Source organism: Serinus canaria, chromosome 1, assembly GCF_022539315.1.
Source record: "Serinus canaria isolate serCan28SL12 chromosome 1, serCan2020, whole genome shotgun sequence".
Classification (NCBI taxonomy): Eukaryota; Metazoa; Chordata; class Aves; order Passeriformes; family Fringillidae; genus Serinus; species Serinus canaria.
The window spans coordinates 63796434-63817311 of record NC_066313.1 but is presented as its reverse complement, the minus strand read 5'-3'; the positions used below and the strand labels follow the sequence as shown (position 1 = coordinate 63817311).

Here is a 20878-nt window from a genome sequence, read left to right as displayed (position 1 = left end):
ATTTCGTTCTAAATTTATTTTCTTAATTGGAACAGTGGCCATCAGTCCTAACTGGGGTATCTAAAAAATGAAAATGAGATGGAGCACATGCTAAATGACACCTGACATATGAATTACTGTGCCAACAAAACTTTGTTTTCTCTATTTTCATGCTATTTTCCCTCCTTTCATTTTCTATGAGCTATTTTATTTCATATGTAAGAGTATAAAATTTGACCTTCATGAGCATTGGTAACCTTTTGTTTCTAAACTTTAACAAGCTGACTTCTAGCTTGTAAAGCTGATTTACAAATTAGTTGTAGCTATTAAAGCTGCTTAAGTTACCATGGCCTACATTTAAATATGTCTGTGGGAGCGTATTGCAGTGTGACCACTGTCTTTGTCTCCAGTTACCAGTCAGGTACATTTGAGTACAACATATCTCAAAGGCCATGTAAAAATGGTTTCCTTTTGTGGAAAGCAGGTCCTGCTCTGTTGACAGATCTAACCCCATTATGGGAACATTGCTGGACCCAGGAAGCACTTAACTGAGAAGTACTTTTGGCTCATGTGATCTAAACTTGTCTAGTAGGTTTAGAACTATTGAACTCTGAAAGGGACCTCCTGTCATCATATAATTGTGTATATTATTATAACTGTGGGCAGTCCCATACCAGAAAATTTTCCTTATCCTGGGGGTTGTTTACTTCTTAACAAGTCAATTTTTGTAACTCGTCAATTTCCTTTAGCAGAGATAGATTCCTTATAATCTAGGTGAAGACCTTGAAAGTACCTAGCAATTTAGGCTTTCTGAAGCATTCCAACAGCATGTTAGAACTGGAAAATCATAATTTGTTTCCACAAGTTTGCTTATTTGAGCATTTGTTTGTATTAATAATCTACAGTATGTATCAATGTCATTTTTGAAAATTCAGCTCTCATATCCATGCTAATTAAATATTCATTGTAGCTGCCAACTTTTGCATAACTCCTGGCATAACATCCTGTGCAAGTTATTTGACAAACCAGGTTTCATGTTCCCATCTGGTTTGCACATAACCGTAATATAAAAATATCTGGATTTCAATGAAATGTTTTTAAATGACCAAATTAACCTAAATTCTCTTTAGAAAAGTGTGCACATAAGAGGATGAAATACAGATTTCTTCTGAAGTTTGCACTAGTAACTTGAGGATTTTGAGTCCTTTATGTAGAACATTACATTACCTAAGTGCTGTCATGACTTCTTCAGTCAAGGCCTGTAAGTTATTGCTCACGATTAATTTTTACTACAGGGGAATCCATAAACACAAGTTTTTGTTTGTCACTCAAAACTCACTTCTAAATGTAAGATCTTGCTGCACATAGTTATTTCAACAGCACTGTAAGGGCTAAGGAAAGCACAACATTTCCTACTCATTCCTTCAGCCCCATTGTTTTACAACAAATGTCTAGGTTTATATCCTCTGTTATTATCTATTGCAGAGGAGCATGGTCACGTGGATAGAGCTAGCACAGCTAAGTAATTATGTTCCTATCTTTTGATACTGAACAGGATTGAAACATAAACCCCACAAACTTAAAAGCATGAGGTCATTATTAGGTGATTTTCTTCCCATGAGGATGGACATAATGTCACTGGCAATTTACCTGTTCTTCTCTAGGCATAGTCAGAGGCTGTGATTTTAATGTCCACTGAACTATATGCACTGAGTAGTTGAGCAGGCAACTGTAATCAGCATACTTCTCAAACCTTGTTCTGGCAGTGTAATGTTTATGAATAATAACTTATACTACAATCAAAATAAATATCTTCAAGAATAAATGTAAGTGAGAAGGTCAAACCTCCTTTTTCTTTATTTTAACAAGAATGGATAAATAGTGGAGTTGCTCTCTTTCATGAAACTGTTTGTTATTAGAATTATAGCTTCCAGTTTTTTATTGCTATTATTTTCAGACATCTTGGTTTTATTTTCATTACGGTTTGACTCATTTTTTTAACCCTAATTTTACTGAAGTACTTTCTCCTTAGTATTAACATTTCCACAAATTAAAAAGTTTTTGAATCACTCATCTCAGAGTTTGTAGTTGTAACTGGAAACAACAGCACAGATTTGAAATTAGAGTACAACATGTTTGCCAGTGTGAAGTCTGCTTGAAAGCTAGGCCTGTGAGAAATTTCGACTCTGAAAAGTAAATCAATAGTAACCATATCTAATTAAGTAACAAAGAACAAAATTAAGTCTTAGAAAATCAAAGTCTTCAGATTATGAACAACCAGGTTCATTGGATGGAGGGATTGCCTTTGTGAGCAGTGCCGCAGTAGATGACTCGCTGACCTTTCCTTCCAATTCACTGACTTCACAGCTAGTGCTGTTATCTTTAAACTCACAAAGCTTCAAATGCCTTTCTATTACTGGGCAATATTTCATTTCTTCGTGATAAGATGTTGGAATAAAGCTGAGATCATGTACTAACTAAACATTTTATCCTGCTGCATTCAGGAGATGAGACAAAGACAAAATTACAAGGGAAGCCTTACAAAGCAACACCTTAGATTTGGCAGTGAACTCTGAGCCCTAAAATCTTCAGAATTATATTTCAGAAGAGTGTTGTGCCCTTTCGAACATGAGACGAACATTAGATGTCTTTTTGTAATGGAATGTTTAGATATATGAGTTGGATGAATAAGAGGAGAGCAACAACAAGCAGGGACAGCAGATTGTGACAACAATGAATTGCAGTGAGTGTGACAGCTGTGACCTGGGGATGCTTTAGACATGAAGTGGCTTTCATCACCTGCCCATGGTTTCAAAGGCTCAGCTTGTTAGCAGTTTCACTACATCAATTTTTTTTTCACTCAGCAGAAAGATATATGAAAATATAAAGGACATACCTTATAATAATAGCAACTTGAAATTACACTGTAAAAGTTAGAACAGAGCTGTAGCATGCCAGAATCAAAAATCGCAATTTATTCCTGTGTGACTAATACTTATAGAAAGAAATAAGAATAAAACAGAAGAAACCAATATGTCCAGCTGAAAAAGTGGAGACAGCAGTGGCACAGTAGTTTTCCACTGCGTAATGGATATATCAGGCTAAACTTTGCTAATTCCCTCACATCTATCACATCACTGGTTGTGTTACACTCTTTTATACCTTTTTTTAGTCTATCTATCTATATATAGATAGATATATTCCCGTAATCTATTAGCAGAAATTTACTGTTAACTTATTTAACAAAAGTAGCTGCTGACAGATTTCATTTTTTAGAATAACCCTGTTTTTAGGACTATTCTGACATGAAATTTTATTTTGGAATTAATTTACTTTTCATTTTTCATTGGCAATAAGTGTGTTCCTGTTGATATAATTTAATGTTCCTATCTCTTTTTTTCTGCCTATAATAAATAGGTCAGTTGGTCAGAGTCTGGTGCTAATAACACCCAGGTCACGGATTCAATCCCCATATGGGCCATTCACTCAAGACCTGGATGTGATGGTCCTTCTGGGTCCCTTCTGACTCAGACTTGTGTGTTTCTGTGATTTTTTTCCCAAAAAGTCCAAAGAACAGCCAAAGAGAAGAAATACATCACTGCCATAGAGAAATGGCTGAACAGAGTATATTTTAGAGTTGCATGTCAGACTGGTGGTGAGCAAGTCCAGAGAGCATACCTGAATGGAAATAGACTCTAAGAGGAAAAAGGGCAAGTTCACTTAACTGATCTGAATCTTAAATCCTGTGTTGAAGGCAGAAGTTTTCTATGGACACTTCTGTGTCTTACAGGAAAAGCATTATGCAGGCAGTGGCAGCATTCCTGTGAAGCTGGATGTGCTGTACGCCTTTTACAGACAGGGAATGAGAACAAATTGATTGTGTTCCAAACTGGCAGAAAAACCCTTTTTGTATGCCTTACCTGAAAAACACCTGACTTTTCAGATAGCATGCTATTTTTAGTGCATTAGTGCATTGTGCATTCAAAATAGAAATTTTAACATTAAAGTGCTTTTCTTGAATGTTTAAAAGTGCAAGAGGGAAGCTACTTTAATTTCCTCTTTATCTGATATGTGAAGTATGATCAAGTTTTCTTCTTTATGTAAGGAGAAATTTGATTTAGAGCATTTAAATAATAAAATGCAATTGGTCTGCAATAAATATTTTAGAATAAAAATAGGACTATCAGCTCCTGAAACAACTGCTTTTACATGTTAAGAAACCAATCATGAAAATTGGAATATACCTGTAAATTTTTAAGTATAATGTAAATCAAATGATAATTAATTTTACCCTAGCTGCAGAGAATATTATATCTAATTTGTAGAGACTTGAACATAACAGAGAAAATGTCTGCATTAGAATAACTTGTGTAAATGCAAAATTCCTTTATTTTTTTTTTCTCATTTAGAATTAGTAGATCTTAGGTTAAAGTATAGTTGACCTTCTTTATTATGGCTTAACCATCTTTATATTAGAGGACACTGCGTTCCACCTCATTAATTAGTTCTATCTATATGATTAATATTATTTGTTTTAGCTTTTAATACACTTTTTATATAATGACCTTAGAGGATGCTAACTAAATATGGTAGGCTGTAACTTGGAGTCATGTTCTTTTTTCCTAATAATATGGGATCCTTATTTCTTTTATCGTGTGTGTTTCTGAGGTGCAGTTTTAAGCTGATGGCAGCCATATACTCATATGAATTAACTTGTGGCGTGTAAAATATGCATTTACACATGACACATAGAAAGTAGTACAAGCTTTATGTTAGGAAATTTGCATGTTCACGTATGTAACAGGGAGCTGTGTGTGTAGTGTGAGATTGACTTGATGCAGTATGACCATGGGGTCAGGTACAAGGAATGGGATTCATAGTGCTGACTTCTAGGACATATAATGTACCCCAATACATGTGTGGTTTGGATCTACTTTGGAGGGTGTATTCCTAGTGATGCTTCTTAAGCTTATTTTTCAAGTAAGGCTAGATTTTCAGAATAGGAGATTTTTAAAAAAATCAGAAAGTGTATCTAGCTTGCCAATAAGAAGTTACTAATTTGAGTGGAACAGAGCTTCTTGCATGTCTATATATTTGCATATTGCATGGGTTTTTTTGAATACCGTAGAAGGATATTTTCTTTGTTAGAAGAAACATTCATTGTGAAGGTAAAACCAAGCTCTTCTGTTGATAGGGATCAACTTTGCTTGGTTGCTTGTTTTTAATCTCTGGAATGGCCCTATCCATTGACACCCACTTCCTGGCTAGTACATTGTGCTTGTACTGCTCATGATTTCCAAGGATTAGATCTCTTGTTGTGGAAGTACTGTTAAAGGATTACTTGGAAGTCTCCTTCTTGGCTTCCTCTCAGTTAACTTCTGCTGTAATAATGCATGTAGAAAACAGGAAGCTAAAAATCAAGCCGATTCAGTCTTATTTATGTTGATTTCTTTATTAATTTTATGCTTTCAGTTGTCAGTATTCTTGTGATGGGAACAGCAAAGTAGGTACAAGGAAAAATTGCAGGAGTAAAAAGTATAAAAGAAATCAACTTCAATTGGTCCAAAAGATGAATAAGTTCAAGGTGTTCACAGAGAGATAAAACATCTCATGTAAACTTCATGGATTCTTTTCTTCATAAGAAAGATGTCCAAGATTTAAAATAATAGTGCAGTTAATGACAATCCAGAACATTCAAACTCCTGAATTTTGATTGGGATTCCAAGTGGATCTGTAAGAACAAGGTGAGAAAGATGTCAAGTGCATCAGTATGAAGTTAGCAAGATCTTTAACAAGCCAGATAGTATGCAGATAAAGAAATAGAAATAAAATTTTGTAGCATTCAGTCAGTTTGATAACACACATATAGAAGTGACTGAGGAAGTTAGGAAATAACTAACTATTAGTCCAATTAATTTTGCAATTCCTGAGTCTAATTATTCATTTAGAGCATCGTCGTGTCTTGGCTAATGTGGAATGAAAAAGTAAAACTGTAAAAATTAAATTTTCCGTTTGCAGAAAATACAAAAGATACTCAAGTTACTAATTTCTTACACTTATTCAGCTAAAGCAATGTCATATTAAATGTGACATTTTACAAGAAAGTTATTCCTGGAATACATCTCACACGAGTTCAAAATAAGTCAGTAAGGAACTGAAGAAAGAAATCTGTGTTTTGATCACTTTTAAAAGCAATTTTTATAATTCTACCACCAAAAAGGCTTGGAATATGGGTGTCTTCCCACAAATGGTTGGAAATAATATAAACTCCTCCTTGTTTCAGCACACCCCAAAAGGTGAGGGTGATGCTGGTTCTTGTTAATAGATTCCTTGGGGCAGATTGGAACAAAAGAGCTCTGAATGTCGTACAAAATGACACAAATCCGTGTTTGTAAATATACACTTGGAGGGTTGTTTTAGAGTGGTTTGGTTGCAGTGGGGAGCACAGGTGTAGCCATCTAGGTTATTATTATATGTAGTAATATAGCAATATAAAAACATAAAAATAACACTTCAGAAAAAATGGAAAGGAATAGAAAGATATCACCACCCATGGACAACACAACAAGATTTGATTGTTGCAATTTCAATATCTGTTGGCTGAAGTGATTGCAGCTCTCTTGATCTGTCAGGAATAAGAAAAGCCCATAAAACACCAAAATCCCCCAGTTATATATGCTTAGTTTCTGGTGGGAATGCCGAGGTTCCTCTCCTGAGGTAGGGTGTTTCACACTGAATGGTTTAAGGCTGTGGACCACAGAACACTTCAGGAGTCTTTCATGATCAGTGACACCCCCGGGGATGCCACAGCTGCCTCTCCTGTCGGCACAGTTGAGTCAATTGTGCCCATCACAAGGGGTGAACACTTTCAGACTTTGTGTGAATGTCCCAGGACTTTCCCAGAGGTGAGTTTTCAGGCCTGAGCCATTATGGAAGAGGCATAGACATGATAAAAGGCACTAGCCCGTGGGCAAATTAGCAAGATTTGCATCTTGCCAGCCTCCTTCCTTATCTTTTTCAATACCCAGCTGTAGCCTCCAGTGATGAGTGTGTGCTGTCTGTGCCCAGTGAGTGGTCAAGTGGGCCACTGTTTGGGTCATTAACTGGTCCAGTCTCTCACACTCCTGATTAAAAGATGATGCAGATGCTTATTATTATTATCACAAGTATATAAAACAGTTTGTGTCATTTATACTTTGCCTAGCATGCCATTAGCCTGCCCAGGGACACTGTGGTTGCCCCATACCTGGCAGTGTTCAAGGCCAGGCTGAATGGGACTCTGAGCAGCCTCTTCTAGTGGACAGTGCTCCTGCCTGTGGCAGATAGAGTGAAACTAGATGGTCTTTAAACATGTCCTCCAACCTAAACATTTCCATAAGTTACCTAAACTATGAAAAGTATGACCTTGAAAATAAATTACTTTATCCTCTCCCCTTCAATGACTTAAAGCACACACATCCTTGAAGAGGTTTGTTCAATACTGAAGAGGAGCAAGACAACTGAATAGCTCAAAAAATTATATACCTTTAGAGCAAGCCTTAATTGCATGTTTAGAGCTCATTCCATGACTAAAATTAAAGAATAAATGAGTCTTATGGCAAAGTCAACTAGAACACAGTGAAAAGCTGAGACTAAATACCTGGTAGGAGAGAAATAGCCAGGAGGTGAAGACTCTGCATGCAAATCTGGTTTGGTTATTGCAAGAACATGTATTCAAACTTTGTCAGAAATGGTCAACAATTTTGTTATTAAGGAACAAAAGTGGCAAAGAATAAAGAATATTTGTGGGAAAACTGAGGTGGTAACAACTTATAAGATACCGCTTACTTTTCTGTCCTCTTAGGAGCAGAAGGGTTATTCCTACATATATGACCTGAAATGTCTTCAATAGTGATACAAAAGCTAAACTTCATCAGCTTTGTGTTTTGATATATTTTGAGGAGGGCTTTTGGTAATGAAGCAATTTTCAAACAGTGAAAACATGCTGCTGAAGCCGAAATAAAATAGGCAAAAAAGAAATTAATATTTTGGAACTAACTTTGTGACCTCATTTATGGACAAAGATGTGATATAGGGAAGAAAGTATTTCTGGTCTTCGGAATAAAATTACTGATGTATAAAGATAATTATTTTTTTTAAATTTACTTAAAAATAACTTACAGAATAAGATTTTGCAGTATTTGCCTATTTGAGAAATTTAGAAAAAAGTTGATGAATACAGAAAAACTCTCCTGTTTTACTTGAAGAGACCAAGACAGTGTGATTTTGTGAATGATATGTAGTATTCTGGAACAAACCTGGGGTGATTTCAATTGTAGAGATAACCTCAGTCTCATGTGTTAAAATCTCTAATACTGAAATCTTTTACCTGTTTTTTACAGCATAAAATAAAATACCCAGTGTCACAGGAACAAGCCTGTTATTTGTGAAATTGACTTGATATTGCGAGTGTGTTACTTGCCACTGGAATAAGACTACAAGAAAGGGTGTTAGAGTTCCCTAGAGTGAAAATTTCTTTTTGGTACGAACATTTTTGGAGGAGGTAAAGGCCAGATTCTTAAATGCTTAGGATTCATCATTTGGTTCAAGTTGTGAAGAGCACCAAGATAAAGAATGCTTCAAACTTGACCCCTAGAGTTTGTTGCCCACTGCTTAGTAAAGCCTCTGATACCTAACTGAGAGTCTTAACAATCCTGAAACATTGGTCAACCATATGCTAAGTTCCTGCATATTACCTAAATTGTTAACCCTACTTTTTGCCTGTGACTATCTGTAGAAAGAAATAGGGAAGCAAAAAAATGGAGGAAAAAAATAGTGAGAGAGGGTTATACACCAGATTCTCCAGAAATATCTGCCTCTGGGAGAAGGCAGGTTTTAGGAAAAATATTGGGCAGTGGACAGAATCCTAGGTGAAATCTGTTGCCAGGATTGTGAGTCAGTAAGTTCTATTTCTTTGCTGTTTCATGTAGAGTAGCTTTTATGAAAGTGGCATGCTGTAGAAGTGACAAAATATCTCTGATCTGCGTTATTTAATGAACACTATTTTGAACATTTTCTTTTTTGAAAAAATTTAAATGGAGTCTAAAGTTAATATTTTGCCACAAACCAAATAATTCTCTTCTACACAAAATCTCTGTTAAGGAAGACATATTGATATTCCAGCACCATTATTTATTACGTTGACTTTAGAACTACAGAGTATTTCAATTTATTATTAGTAGCATTGCCATTTGTTATTGCAGTGAATTTGTTAGACACAAAAAATTGCTATAGACTAGATTGCTGATTGTGGAACTATGAAGCAAGGATATAAAACATAGTTAAGGCACTAAATTGGTTTATTTTGCATTTCTGTGTAGTTCAATCCCATGTTTTATTGGAATTAAAAGGTATTTTACAAATGAATTGATAAAGCCAAGATATATAGTTTTCTCATGGATTTTGTCTATGTCATATTATATAAGAATAAAACTCATTATCTGTTTTGTTTGTACAGTAATTATATTTCGTTGTCCTGTGCATTCCTTTTGCTCGCTCCATCTCATAATACGTGCTGTAAAAGCACACATAAATAAATAGGATAAACAAATTAAGCTGTTTAAATAAATTAATTTACTCTGCAGCTCTGTATTCAAATCTTATGTGCTCACTGGATTTCATTTTAATGAAACCCTTCTAAGAACAATACATTGTATGCCAAACAGTGAAATTATATTTTAAATGAATGATTAAATATACCGTGTTCTAATTTATATCAAATCCGTACACTGTGCGTGCTTAAATCCTCCTAAATCTAAAGAAATAAATCTTCTACATTCTGAAAACATCTGCATTATAATCCTCCTCTTGAATACCCAGTTCATGGACATATAAACACAATCAAAGTCATAATAAGCCTAGAGCTATGATGCAGTTAAGCTATCCTCATCAAGGTTTTTGACTTAAAAACCTAAGGCTGTTAAAGCGGAATCCACTTAAATGTCTTGCAACATGGCTCTAAAAAATCTCCTCCCACTCCATCAGCATGCCCATTGAATCCCTTTGCAATCAGAATCTCAAGTTCAGCAGATATTTTTTATGAAACTTACCTTGAACAAATCTAGTGATTACTATACTTGAGGATGTTGCAAAATTTCTTGGGAATGCATTCAGAGAAATAAATATTTATCTAGTGACTGTGCATGATAAAATAATGACTGCTCAGAAAGAACTTTTCTGTGTGAGGAATGTACTGCTTTTTTCAAGAAAATACATTTGCAACAAGGTTTTTTTTGTGTTATTAAACATGTCCTAATTGTATTATTTCATTACCAGAAGCTTTTAGTGAGTTGAGTGTGCGCAGTTGTTTGTTCATTAGTGGTTTTAGCTCATTGGTTTTTTCATTTTAAGTCAGGTTTTCAGTTATCAAAAGGAGAGAAACAAGAAAAAAAAGTTAGTTTAATGTCTTCAGTCCTTCCAATAGATTTCCCTTATAGGATTTATTTTTTTTTATCATTTTTTTTCCAAAACAGCCTCACTCTCACATACTTTAGCAATGAGTCTTGAAAACTTTCAGCAGTAAAAAGAAACTGCAGGGAAAGACAGCAAAATTTTGGGAAGAACTATTCTGTACTCATCTCCCTTTGATTATTGTTTGCGTCAAACTTCTGGGTAAATATCAGATATATCTGTCTGCTACATACTAACAATTCTCACATAGCAGGTATGCAATTCGGACCATCACAGTCCTTACATTCTGGTTTTCAAAACCAAAGAACCTCTTGAAGTGCATCATAGCAATTGTTTGTACAGTAATTATATTTCGTTGTCCTGTTCATTCCTTTTGCTTGCTGCCAGACCTCTTGGCTACCCTGCCAGGCCTTTCCCTGCCATAGAAAAATATGAATGGTGTTTTTCCCCATTTTGAAGTGATATGACCACATTCATCCAAAAAGTGTGATTCATTCCAAGTTTGTGTTCCATGGTAAAACTAGACATTTGGACTTACATCAGTCATGTGACTGGTATAGGTACTATAAGGAGGGTATAGTTTCTTTATGATCCATAACAGTTCCGTAAGATCTCGTTGTTCAAGAAGCCTCTTTGAAACTAAAGTGTGGAGTAAAAGTCAACATGAGATAAAACAACAGTACTTGGTCTTTATTTATTTACAGAAATACCTAATTCCTCATCCCATAAGGCTAACATCTGTAAGCCAAAATGTATGCTTCCAATTCAACTGCATGATGATATGAGTAACAAAAATAAACAAATAAACAAACAAATAAAACATTAAAAAAGAAAGAAAAAAACAAACAAAAAACCCAAACCAAAACAACAACAACAAAAAAGGTGAACAAACCTCTTATTTTTTAAGTAGAAGGCTGTTAAAAGCCTAAGAGGATGAGAAGTGCTCAACATTCCATGTTGAAATGTAAGGTCTAGTGTCCTGAAGTTGCCAGGTTTCCTTTGAGAATGCTCTGCAAATCCTGGAAACATCAACAGGGGAATGAATAGGTTGTAATTTAGGAGAGAGATTCAGTTTAGGGAGGTGATGTTTTGAACAGAGGCTTGGTTTAACATTGCCATTTTTTCCCAATGACTTTTTGTGTGGTCTAGGAACGTGTTCCAGACAGCCCTTCTCCTGCTCCTTCTCTTGAAGAGGGCCGAAGACCTGGCAGCCATCCATCCTCTCATCGAAGCAGCAGCGTGTCCAGTTCTCCTGCACGGACCGAGAGCTCTTCAGACAGAATCCGTAGGTCCCATTCTTCTCCCTCTCACCTCTTTGAAACTGATGAGGTGCAGCTGGTTTTTCTGGACACAGTGCCCTCACCTTAAATAGATCTCATCTATCTCATGCTCAGAAGTTCAGCTGCAGTAACTCTCTCCCAACATTATGTTCCCCAGTTTACAGTGTCATAATATCTGATGCTACATTAACAGGTACTGATATAAACTGCCATCATGTCATATTAAACATAAAGATATGAGCACTGAAACACAGAATTGCAGGCGGGAAGCAATTTGCTAGATTAGTTTCAGAACTATACATATAGTATAACCATTTTTAAAAGAAATTGAATTTTATTTAATCTGGTTACTCGGTTTTGATTTCTATATTGAATCTGACTTCATAAGCAATATTTTACGTAGTAGAATTTCTTGGTAAAGAGAAGAATTAGGTTAAATAAATTAAAAATCTGCATACTTTATAAATTTTTTAAATACAAAAACTTTTTAATGGTGAGAAATAAGATGGAAAGAATATCACCTCATAGTTCACAGGGGACAGAGTGAAATTAAACTGTGGTGTGCCAGAGTGATGCCATTATTATCAAAGATCCGTATACAGGATGTAAATTACATGGCAAAGGTTCTGAATTGTGTGATATTCCAGTGCAGCAATGGAAATTAAGGTTTTAAATGCATGCTATTTATGGATATGTACTTAAATTCATATCACACTTGTCCATTCCCTTTAATACTGTTCTGTTGCAGGTTTTTAAGTGTTTAAATCAGCTTTCCATAGTGGAATTTGTCAGTAGGTGAAACTGGAGGGTTTGGCACACACGTGGAAGGCCATGAAATAGCTGTATGAAATAGGTGCTCATATTGATTAGATGCAACACGTGTCCTTTAGGCTGCTCCTTTCCAGGCTCTCCATAGACTCAGGGAGCTGACTCTTCATTGACCTTCAGATGAGAGATCTTTCATTAGTGTGTGATGAAAAATGACTTACCAAAGAAAAGAAATGAGGCCTGACTATGACAAACTGAAAATTCTGTTTTCTTATCACTTGGACAATTCAGAGAGCAGATTAAATTGGCATCCCATATACTGTGACCTGTCTATTTCCCCAGGCTTGACCCACAAGCCTTTCATTATATTTTCATTCCATTGTCCAGCTGAGGAGGGGGAGTGATGGAGTTGCTTTGGTGGGCACATGGTGTCCAGCCAGGATCAACCCACTGCAGGTTTCATAAGTGAAGATCTGAAAAAACCCCTCACAAATGTGGAATTAATTTTTTTTCTTAGTTGATTGAATAGTAAATTTGTTTACAACTGATGAAGTCCTCTTCCATTGTTCTCTGAAAAAAACCCCAAAACAACAAAACATCAGAAAGCCCAAAAATCTAAACCGAGAGATATTTATTGTTTTTGCTAAGGAATTGCTTTTTTTTTTTTTTAACAAAAAAAGAAATTGTACTGTTCAGCTTACTCTGTATTTTACAGAGAGGAGTGGGACCTTTGCACATTTTTTGTTCCATGTGAACATAACAGAGTTCCTTAAGTAGTGGATCACTTCAATAACTTATTTATCTGTAATATAATTATTTTCTGTCCTATCTGATTTGTTAACATCACACCTGATTCTTAAGTACATCTTTTGTGGTGCCAGCCAGAATAAGATGACTACTACAGGAATATGGGTTCCATATTAAAAAAAAAAAACCAATAAAAATGGCATAAACATCTTGAAAAGACAATTTTTTTCAGAATGAAAGCATAGAAATATAAACTACCAAATATGAGTTTCTCAGGTTTGAGACTCATGTTTGAGACTCATGAAGGTCTCTGAAAGTTGTTGGACAGGGCTTTTCCACCTGTCTGATGAGCAAATAAGCAATTCTACTGTTGCACAGAATATATAGAAAAACAGTGTTTATCACCTGAAAGGCCACAATGCTTCATTTAAGGAAGTTATTAAGGACAGCATATTGGGAATGTTGGTACTCAAGCATTTTTGTACAATGAACTAAAAATTTAACAATTCTTGTCAAATAACCTGGAATATATTTGCAAATCTCCAAATTTATCTGAAGGTACTGAACTTTCTTTTAAAATTTGGTTGTTTTAAACTAGAAGTAACAGGAAGAAACTTTTTCTCTCTGTGGATCCTGATAGCACTAATTAGGTAACTTTGTGATTGTTAGAATTCTTGTATAATTAAGAGGAAGACTCTGTAAAATAAGTAAAAAAGAGTATTGTTGGTATGACAGCTGATTTCTTTCTTCCTGTGCTTGTGTCTAGCAGCTGTCCATCAGAACGGGCTCTCTATGAACCAAATGCTGATGGGTTTGTCGCCTAATGTCCTGCCTGGACCTAAGGAGGGAGATCTGGCTGGTCATGATGTGGGACATGAGACAAAAAGAATGCACATTGAGAAAGGTAACATGAATATTATAATTCTACTGCTTCAGTGTAAAACAAGTGTTCTCTTGGCAGCTAAATATTACTATAATTGTGATTTTTAATTTCTTTATTGAGATTTTTGTTTTGTTGATTTTTTTTTTTTTTTAGTTTCACAAGTCAAATTGTAACAGGAAGATATCTTTCATTATTGTTCTATTTTGTCATCACCAAGATTAATGGATATATATATATGAGGGAGAAATTTCAGAAATATTGCAAAGTAGGATGAGTGAAAAACTCTTTTACATTATTATTGTCACTCTGACCCTGCTGCAGGACTGTTTAGGTATTTAAAGTTTCTGTCTCCGTCCAGTTGACTTTAATGACCTACTTCCCAGAGGGACTGAGCACTGTGAAAATTAGTCCATGTGTGCAAAAATGAAAAAGGCTAATACCAAGCCATTAAATTAGGGAATTGCATAAAATGAGGCTGGTATACATTATATAATGGGATTTAAATTTAATTGAGTATATGACCAAAGTGTTTGATCTAGGTGAATAGTCCACATGCATTTATGCTGATTATGACACCATTTCATCTCTGCTGGTATTCAAAGTCAAGTTCCTGTTCAGGGCTCTTACAAGGGATTTTGGTGGGGTGGTGGTGGAATTTCAAAAGGTGCATTTTATGTTTTATTTGCTTAATATATGTGAATTTTAAGTCTTATAGACTGGAAACATTTTTTTTAAAGAGAGGCTTAAAAAACAATGCATGCTTTGAAAAAAAAAAAACATGTTTTGAAAAAACATTTCTTTAGGCTTATCAGAAAAGTCACTTTGAGCACAACAAGAGAAAAAGTAAAAGGTACAATAACCAGACGGTGAAACAGAGCTGGAGAAACTGCTGTAGCTATGAAGATTTCAGAATAAGACATTTTGTGACATATTTTAATAGCTATAAGGTGACACCTCCTCTGTCTTGTGTTTGAACACTGAGATGTGAAAAGGAATTAAAACCTGGACAATTCTATTCTGGACAGGTGGCATTTTTAATAAGATTATCAGAAAAATTAATGGAAACAACATTTCTTTTATATAAACCATTTAGTTTGGTTCATTGCACATACAACCTGTTTTTGCTTACACTATGCCCTGGCTCAGCCTCTGCAAATTGTATCCCTGCTGTGAAGTATGATGTGATCAAATAGGTTTGTTTTGCATTTCCATAAATGATTTTATTTCAGCCTTTGAAGTTACTTGTTTAACTGTAATCTGGCTGGTAAGTTTTGCAAAGAGAAGTACATATTAAGAATGGCAATACTTTTGCATGTCACTCAGTTTTTTTAAAGGTTTTTTTTTAATTATGATATCCCAAATGTATTTTCCCAGTCTTTGCAAGATCTGTTCTCAGTAAAACTGCTGAGAATTCTCTTTTTTCCTCAGTCCTGTATAGGGCAAACCTCCTTTTTTTTTTTTTCTTTTTTTTTGGGGTTTTTTTTTTTTTTTTTGTTTTTGTTTTTGTTTTTGTTTTTGTTTTGTTTTGTTTTTTTGTTCTTTTCCCCCCGCTCTGTTCCAGCCTACTGAATTAATGGTAAATATTCATGGGCTATCTAGATTGATAGGGGTTACTAAATTGAAAATTGTTTTCTGTCATGACTACATTTATCATGTCTCTCATATCAATCTTGTAACTTTAGTACTAATCTAATCTGTATTAAAACAAGTGATTTGACTTACAGATATTTGTGGAGATATTAATTACCTAGTTTTGTCTCTGTGAGCTTGCAATCAGATTTTGAAACTGTTTTACCCCTGGAAATCAGTCAGACTGTGAGCATATTTAAAAATACAAACACACATGCAGGGTGTGGCACTTTTATTGTTAAAATGCCATCACCTTCATCTCCTGAGATAGAGGGAAAGAAAAGAAAAGAAAAGAAAAGAAAAGAAAAAGAAAAGAAAAGAAAAGAAAAGAAAAGAAAAGAAAAGAAAAGAAAAGAAAAGAAAAGAAAAGAAAAGAAAAGAAAAGAAAAGAAAAGAAAAGAAAGGAAAAAGAAAGCAAATGAAAGAAGAAATCAAAACTTCTAAATAAGTGTCATGAAGCATTTAAAAATTAATGTGTTTTCTTCTAAGACTTTTGTTGGCAGAAGTATACTAGGTGTAACTAAAATGTCTTAATAGAACCTGTGAGAACCTAGAAAATCCTTACTAGCAAATGAGGCCCTGTGTTTTCTCTTTGTCTCCTCTTCTGTTAAAAAAATGAAAAGATGAAAAATCTCTGAAGTTATTTGAGATCAAGGAGAATTTATTTACAATCAACAGATAATTTAAACGGGGAACAAAATAATAACAGAGGTAACTGATCAACATACCAAATTTTTTGTCAGAGGGGTGAATAATTTGTTTAACCTGATCTGTGAGCTGGATATGGGAGAAAAATGACATTTACTTGTTAGAAACATAGTACAAAGGAGCTAATTTGACCAGTCCACACAACAAGGTGTAATACATTTAGAAACAGTTCATTGGCATTGGCAAACTGAATAAGTCGTTCAAAGATCATATGTATTTCTATTCAAAATCTAGCAAGAATTATTATTAATGACAAAAATGAGTTTATTTTATTAGAGTGGTTTACCAGTAAAGCTCTTGTGTAGTTTTGTGGTTTTTTTATTTTTGTTTTGTTTTTTTAATTTCTGGGGGTATTTTTCTTTTTTTTCTTTTTGTTTGTTTGTTTGTTTGTTTTTGCTTGTTTGGGGTTGTGTGTTTATTTTTGGTGGTTTCATTTGTTTGTTTGTTTGTGTTTGGGGTTTTGGGATTTTTTTATTATTATTTGCCTTTAGACTGTCTTCAAAATATATGTTCAGGTTCCATTGGGTCAGGTTATTATTATGACACCCACAATCAAATGAGGATCTATGGATCTATGGATCTGTCTGGTAAAACTAGAAAGCTCACATCAGGCTCTGGATCATTATTTGTTGCAGGAAAACTTGAAGAGTTTCTGTTGTCAGTGGCAATATATGAAACATGGATGTTGGGGATATTTTCCAGCTGCTTAATCCAGGTGTGCAGCTTGGCTGCATCCAAGCTTCATGCTGGGTCAAGACCCAGTGTAGAGGTCTGAAGTTCCACTCATTCCCTGAGTTCCATAAGAAGGATACTTAGGTTTCCTAAGGTGGTCTTGTGATCCAGTGAGGTTCCTGGTCTGGACTTGGGAGCACAGCAGAGCACTTCTGCCTCACAGGTCATACATAACTCAAGATGCCATCATCTGTATCACAAAAGATCCTAGATTTCCAAAGTTTTTTTGCTTATTAGAAGACAGCAGCATTTCCAATTTTACTGAAAGAAGGCTGTAGAACTGCAAATGGTCCTGGGAAGAATGAGGTAAGTTCAAGCACACAATGTTAGCTCAAGTGCTTGACAGTCAAAACCAAGCATCTAATTTTGTAATCTATAATTATGGACTCTTTGACAATGCTCATTTGGTTTTATTGAGTCAGATTTAAAAGGAAGGGCTAATGTGAAGTATAGGATTCATATTAGAAAGGATCCTGTCAGTTTTCTATGTTAAAAGAAGACTAAGTCTTTTCAAGTTTCTGTGACATGAAGAGTCTAGTCTCTCAGTTTTGGTGAGATGCATTTCATTACTTATCCTGTTCAGCTTACATATGACATCCTGCAGACCTCCCAGTCTGAAGCTTTGAGAAGCAGATTTTTGGTGGTTTATGGAATACCTGTTCAGCTCTTCAGTAATGTTATCTGTTAAGCATGGATAGGAAAGAGGAACTAGTGGAGAACATAAAAGACTAGAGTGATGAATCCTGATCCTCTTTTTGCTCATTGATCTAAAGTGCTTTAAAAAAAGAGAGTTCAAAATAACCAATGGCTTAAAATTCAAACACACCGAACTTGGTGATGTGGAGCACATTTCCTGAGAACTATCCTTAATCACTGTGCTTTTTGTAAAAGAGGGAAGTATATTTTAACATCATCCCTTTACCCTTATGACCTGGACTCAGGTTGTTTTGGGTCTGCAAGGTGTAATTTATAGCTCAGTCCTGCTGACAGTGTTTGTCTACCTACTAGCTGCAGGTAGATGCATACAATTTTTGGGGGGGATGTTGGAGGCAGTGGCTGCTCGTAGCACCCCCTAACTGGAACCTGCCTAGCAATACCTACTCTGTACTCTACCGAGGAATGTAAAACTCAGCTCACTTCAGCCCAAGATTCCTTTATGGGGGACAGTCACTGAAAACTTAGTTGCTTTACCACCAAATTTAGATGCTTAAGTGTTTTATTGGATCTGGCCTTAGGGCATCAGATTAGAATTTTCTGTCTCCATCAATTTGGGTTTTTTTTTAGATAGACACCAACAGCAAATGAAGCCTGAATGTCATGCTTACATTTTCAATTGAATATGTTATTTGAGATTTTATGGGAAGGACACTCTCTTGCTGAAAATATTCATGCTGTTTTCTGTGGCAAAATATAAAATACTCTCCATGCTCAAACACAAGTTGAAGTATTTCTTTCAGAAGAGCTTTAAACTATGATAATAATGGAAATTCCGCAAGTAATTTTCAGGTAATCAACAATAACTGCTTCTTGACAGCAGCAATTAAGGTATAATTTTATCAAATCCATATATGAAAAAGTCCCTGGATTTGTCTTTCATTTTATTTTATGTACCCCTGTAGAGACAACATCAGTCTTAGACCTTTGGCTGATATTTTATAGAAGAGAATAATAAAATTTTAAAGTTCCCTCAGTTAAAAATGGAAAATAATTTAAATATTCGAAAGTTAGAATTGGATTTTCCTGTTAGCATTCATGTATCAAAAAGGGAACTAATGATAAGCATGCCATCATATATAGTTCGATATTCATTCTGTATTATCAGCAGTAAATCCCCATAAAAGGCATGCACAATGTAAATGTAACATGCTTATTCACCTTAACAAATTCAGAAACACATATAAATATGTTTCTATAAATATGAAAGACTCAAAGGAAGTTTTAGCATTAACACAATTCTCTTCAACCTGAGCTGTTCCCTAACAAAGTCATCAAGCAAGTGATCCCGACCTTTGCTTAAATTCTGTTTCTGGTCTGTTACAATTTTAGTTAGTGTTCTGAGAAAGCCCTTTTTTAAGGAGAGTACTTAGCAGTTGATGTACAGAGTAATTTTCATTGGCAGTTCTGCTGCCTGGCTGCTTGTGTAAACATATTTTATCTGTTCATTTTTGTATGGATGCATACTCACAGAGGGATACTTATACAGTGTATTTATTTGACTGAATATTGCATTTTAATGTAACAAGAAGAATAATATTATACTTTGATGGGTTTCTACATGCCAGTACATTTGCAGTTAACACATTTTAAGTCTACATTCTCAATTCACATCTTAAATCTTATCTATTAAATCTCAATAGATTAGTTTTTAAATCCTTAAGATACTGAGTCCACACTTTCTAAATCACATAGGACTTCTCAAACCCTTAAAAGATAATAGTCAAATTTTTGACCTATGACAGATAATACAATAAAGATCTGCTAAATTAAAGGTTTGATAAAGCCAGTATTACCAAGATAACCTTTCTACACTTTGGTTGTTGGTGTTTCTTTTCACTCAGTCTGAGAGGCTCAGGAATTATAAAAGTACATTAAAAGCTGTTGCAGTTAATGGGTTATAAAGGTGAAAAATAAAATCAGAAGTTTTTTCTTAATGGGTTGTTTTTCGCTAAGTAGCTGGAAAGCACCTATTTTTGTTACATAGAAAATATATTATTGAACGGGGTGTGAATGGTATGTGTAGGCAGGAAGGAGTGCAAAGGTAGTACAAACTTCTGAAAGCTTTTTTTTTCAGTGCAAATAATTGGATAAAATTATTTCTATAGACCCTCATCAAGTCATCCTCCAATGACATTCCTCTGCAGACTTGTTAGCTACTAGGGGCCTTCATTCTGCTGGGGTAGTAGTAGTTTTGGCACATTTTATGAGAGATTTGCTTTTCAGTTTTCACTTGATGGATATAGGCACATCACTTCCGAAGCATTCCCAGCTAACTGTGCTCAATGCAGCCCAGTTGCACATATGCAAATTGCCTATTGTACATTTACAGTGACTCACATGAATCTTGGACATACCTGATTTTCTGAGTAGGCTCATATGGGTTACATGTGCACAGAATCTGATGTATTTTCAATCTATTGAAACAGCTCTACATGTACAGTTCTTACGTGTCTTGTGCCCCAAACAGTTCTGAAAGGTGATTTATTCTTTTGTTTCTTTTCTTCCCCCCAACTTTCTTTTCAATAGTCATTATATGTCCTTCATGCAATAGACCTTAGAATGGACTTTAGTGTTTTTATGGTCTTTATTGCATATATAGTGGAGAGGAGCTATAAAACCCTTTGAAATAATCTGCATGCTCATTTTGGTTTTTTTTAATGAATTCTTAAGTGAAAGATGTAATGGGTATTGATAAGATGTTAGAAAGAACCTTTTTATCATGCTACCACATTGGTGTTTTCAAATCATCAGTTATCTTCGTGTTTGCTTCTAGGAGAAATAAGTTACAGGGAATGAAGGGAATGAAGTTAAAGAAGTTATGGCATCCCACTATGAGAGGATATGTCCTATAGCACCATGAGGGTGATCAAATATGGTTCTGTTTCTCTAAAGTAGTTATTTCTAGTTTGACTTTTTGCAGGAGAACAAAAGGATACATGATATATCTAGCTGTCCTAGGACTGAATTCTGAAGACATTTAGAAACA

General features: G+C 35.0%; 1 protein-coding gene across 6 annotated transcripts in view; it reads left to right on the top strand.

The window, feature by feature from the left end:
• The window catches only part of DACH1 (dachshund family transcription factor 1), a 353381-nt gene that overhangs the window by 237633 nt on the left and 94870 nt on the right, over positions 1-20878 (top strand). For 3 of the 6 annotated variants that reach the window (XM_050978249.1, XM_050978250.1, XM_050978232.1), the window contains 2 exons: positions 11578-11713; positions 13993-14127. In XM_050978249.1, the coding sequence (XP_050834206.1) occupies positions 11578-11713; positions 13993-14127 (271 nt within the window). Of the gene's footprint in view, positions 1-11577; positions 11714-13989; positions 14128-20878 lie in introns of all 6 variants that reach the window. The other 3 variants (XM_050978246.1, XM_050978226.1, XM_050978239.1) reach the window with 1 other exon arrangement.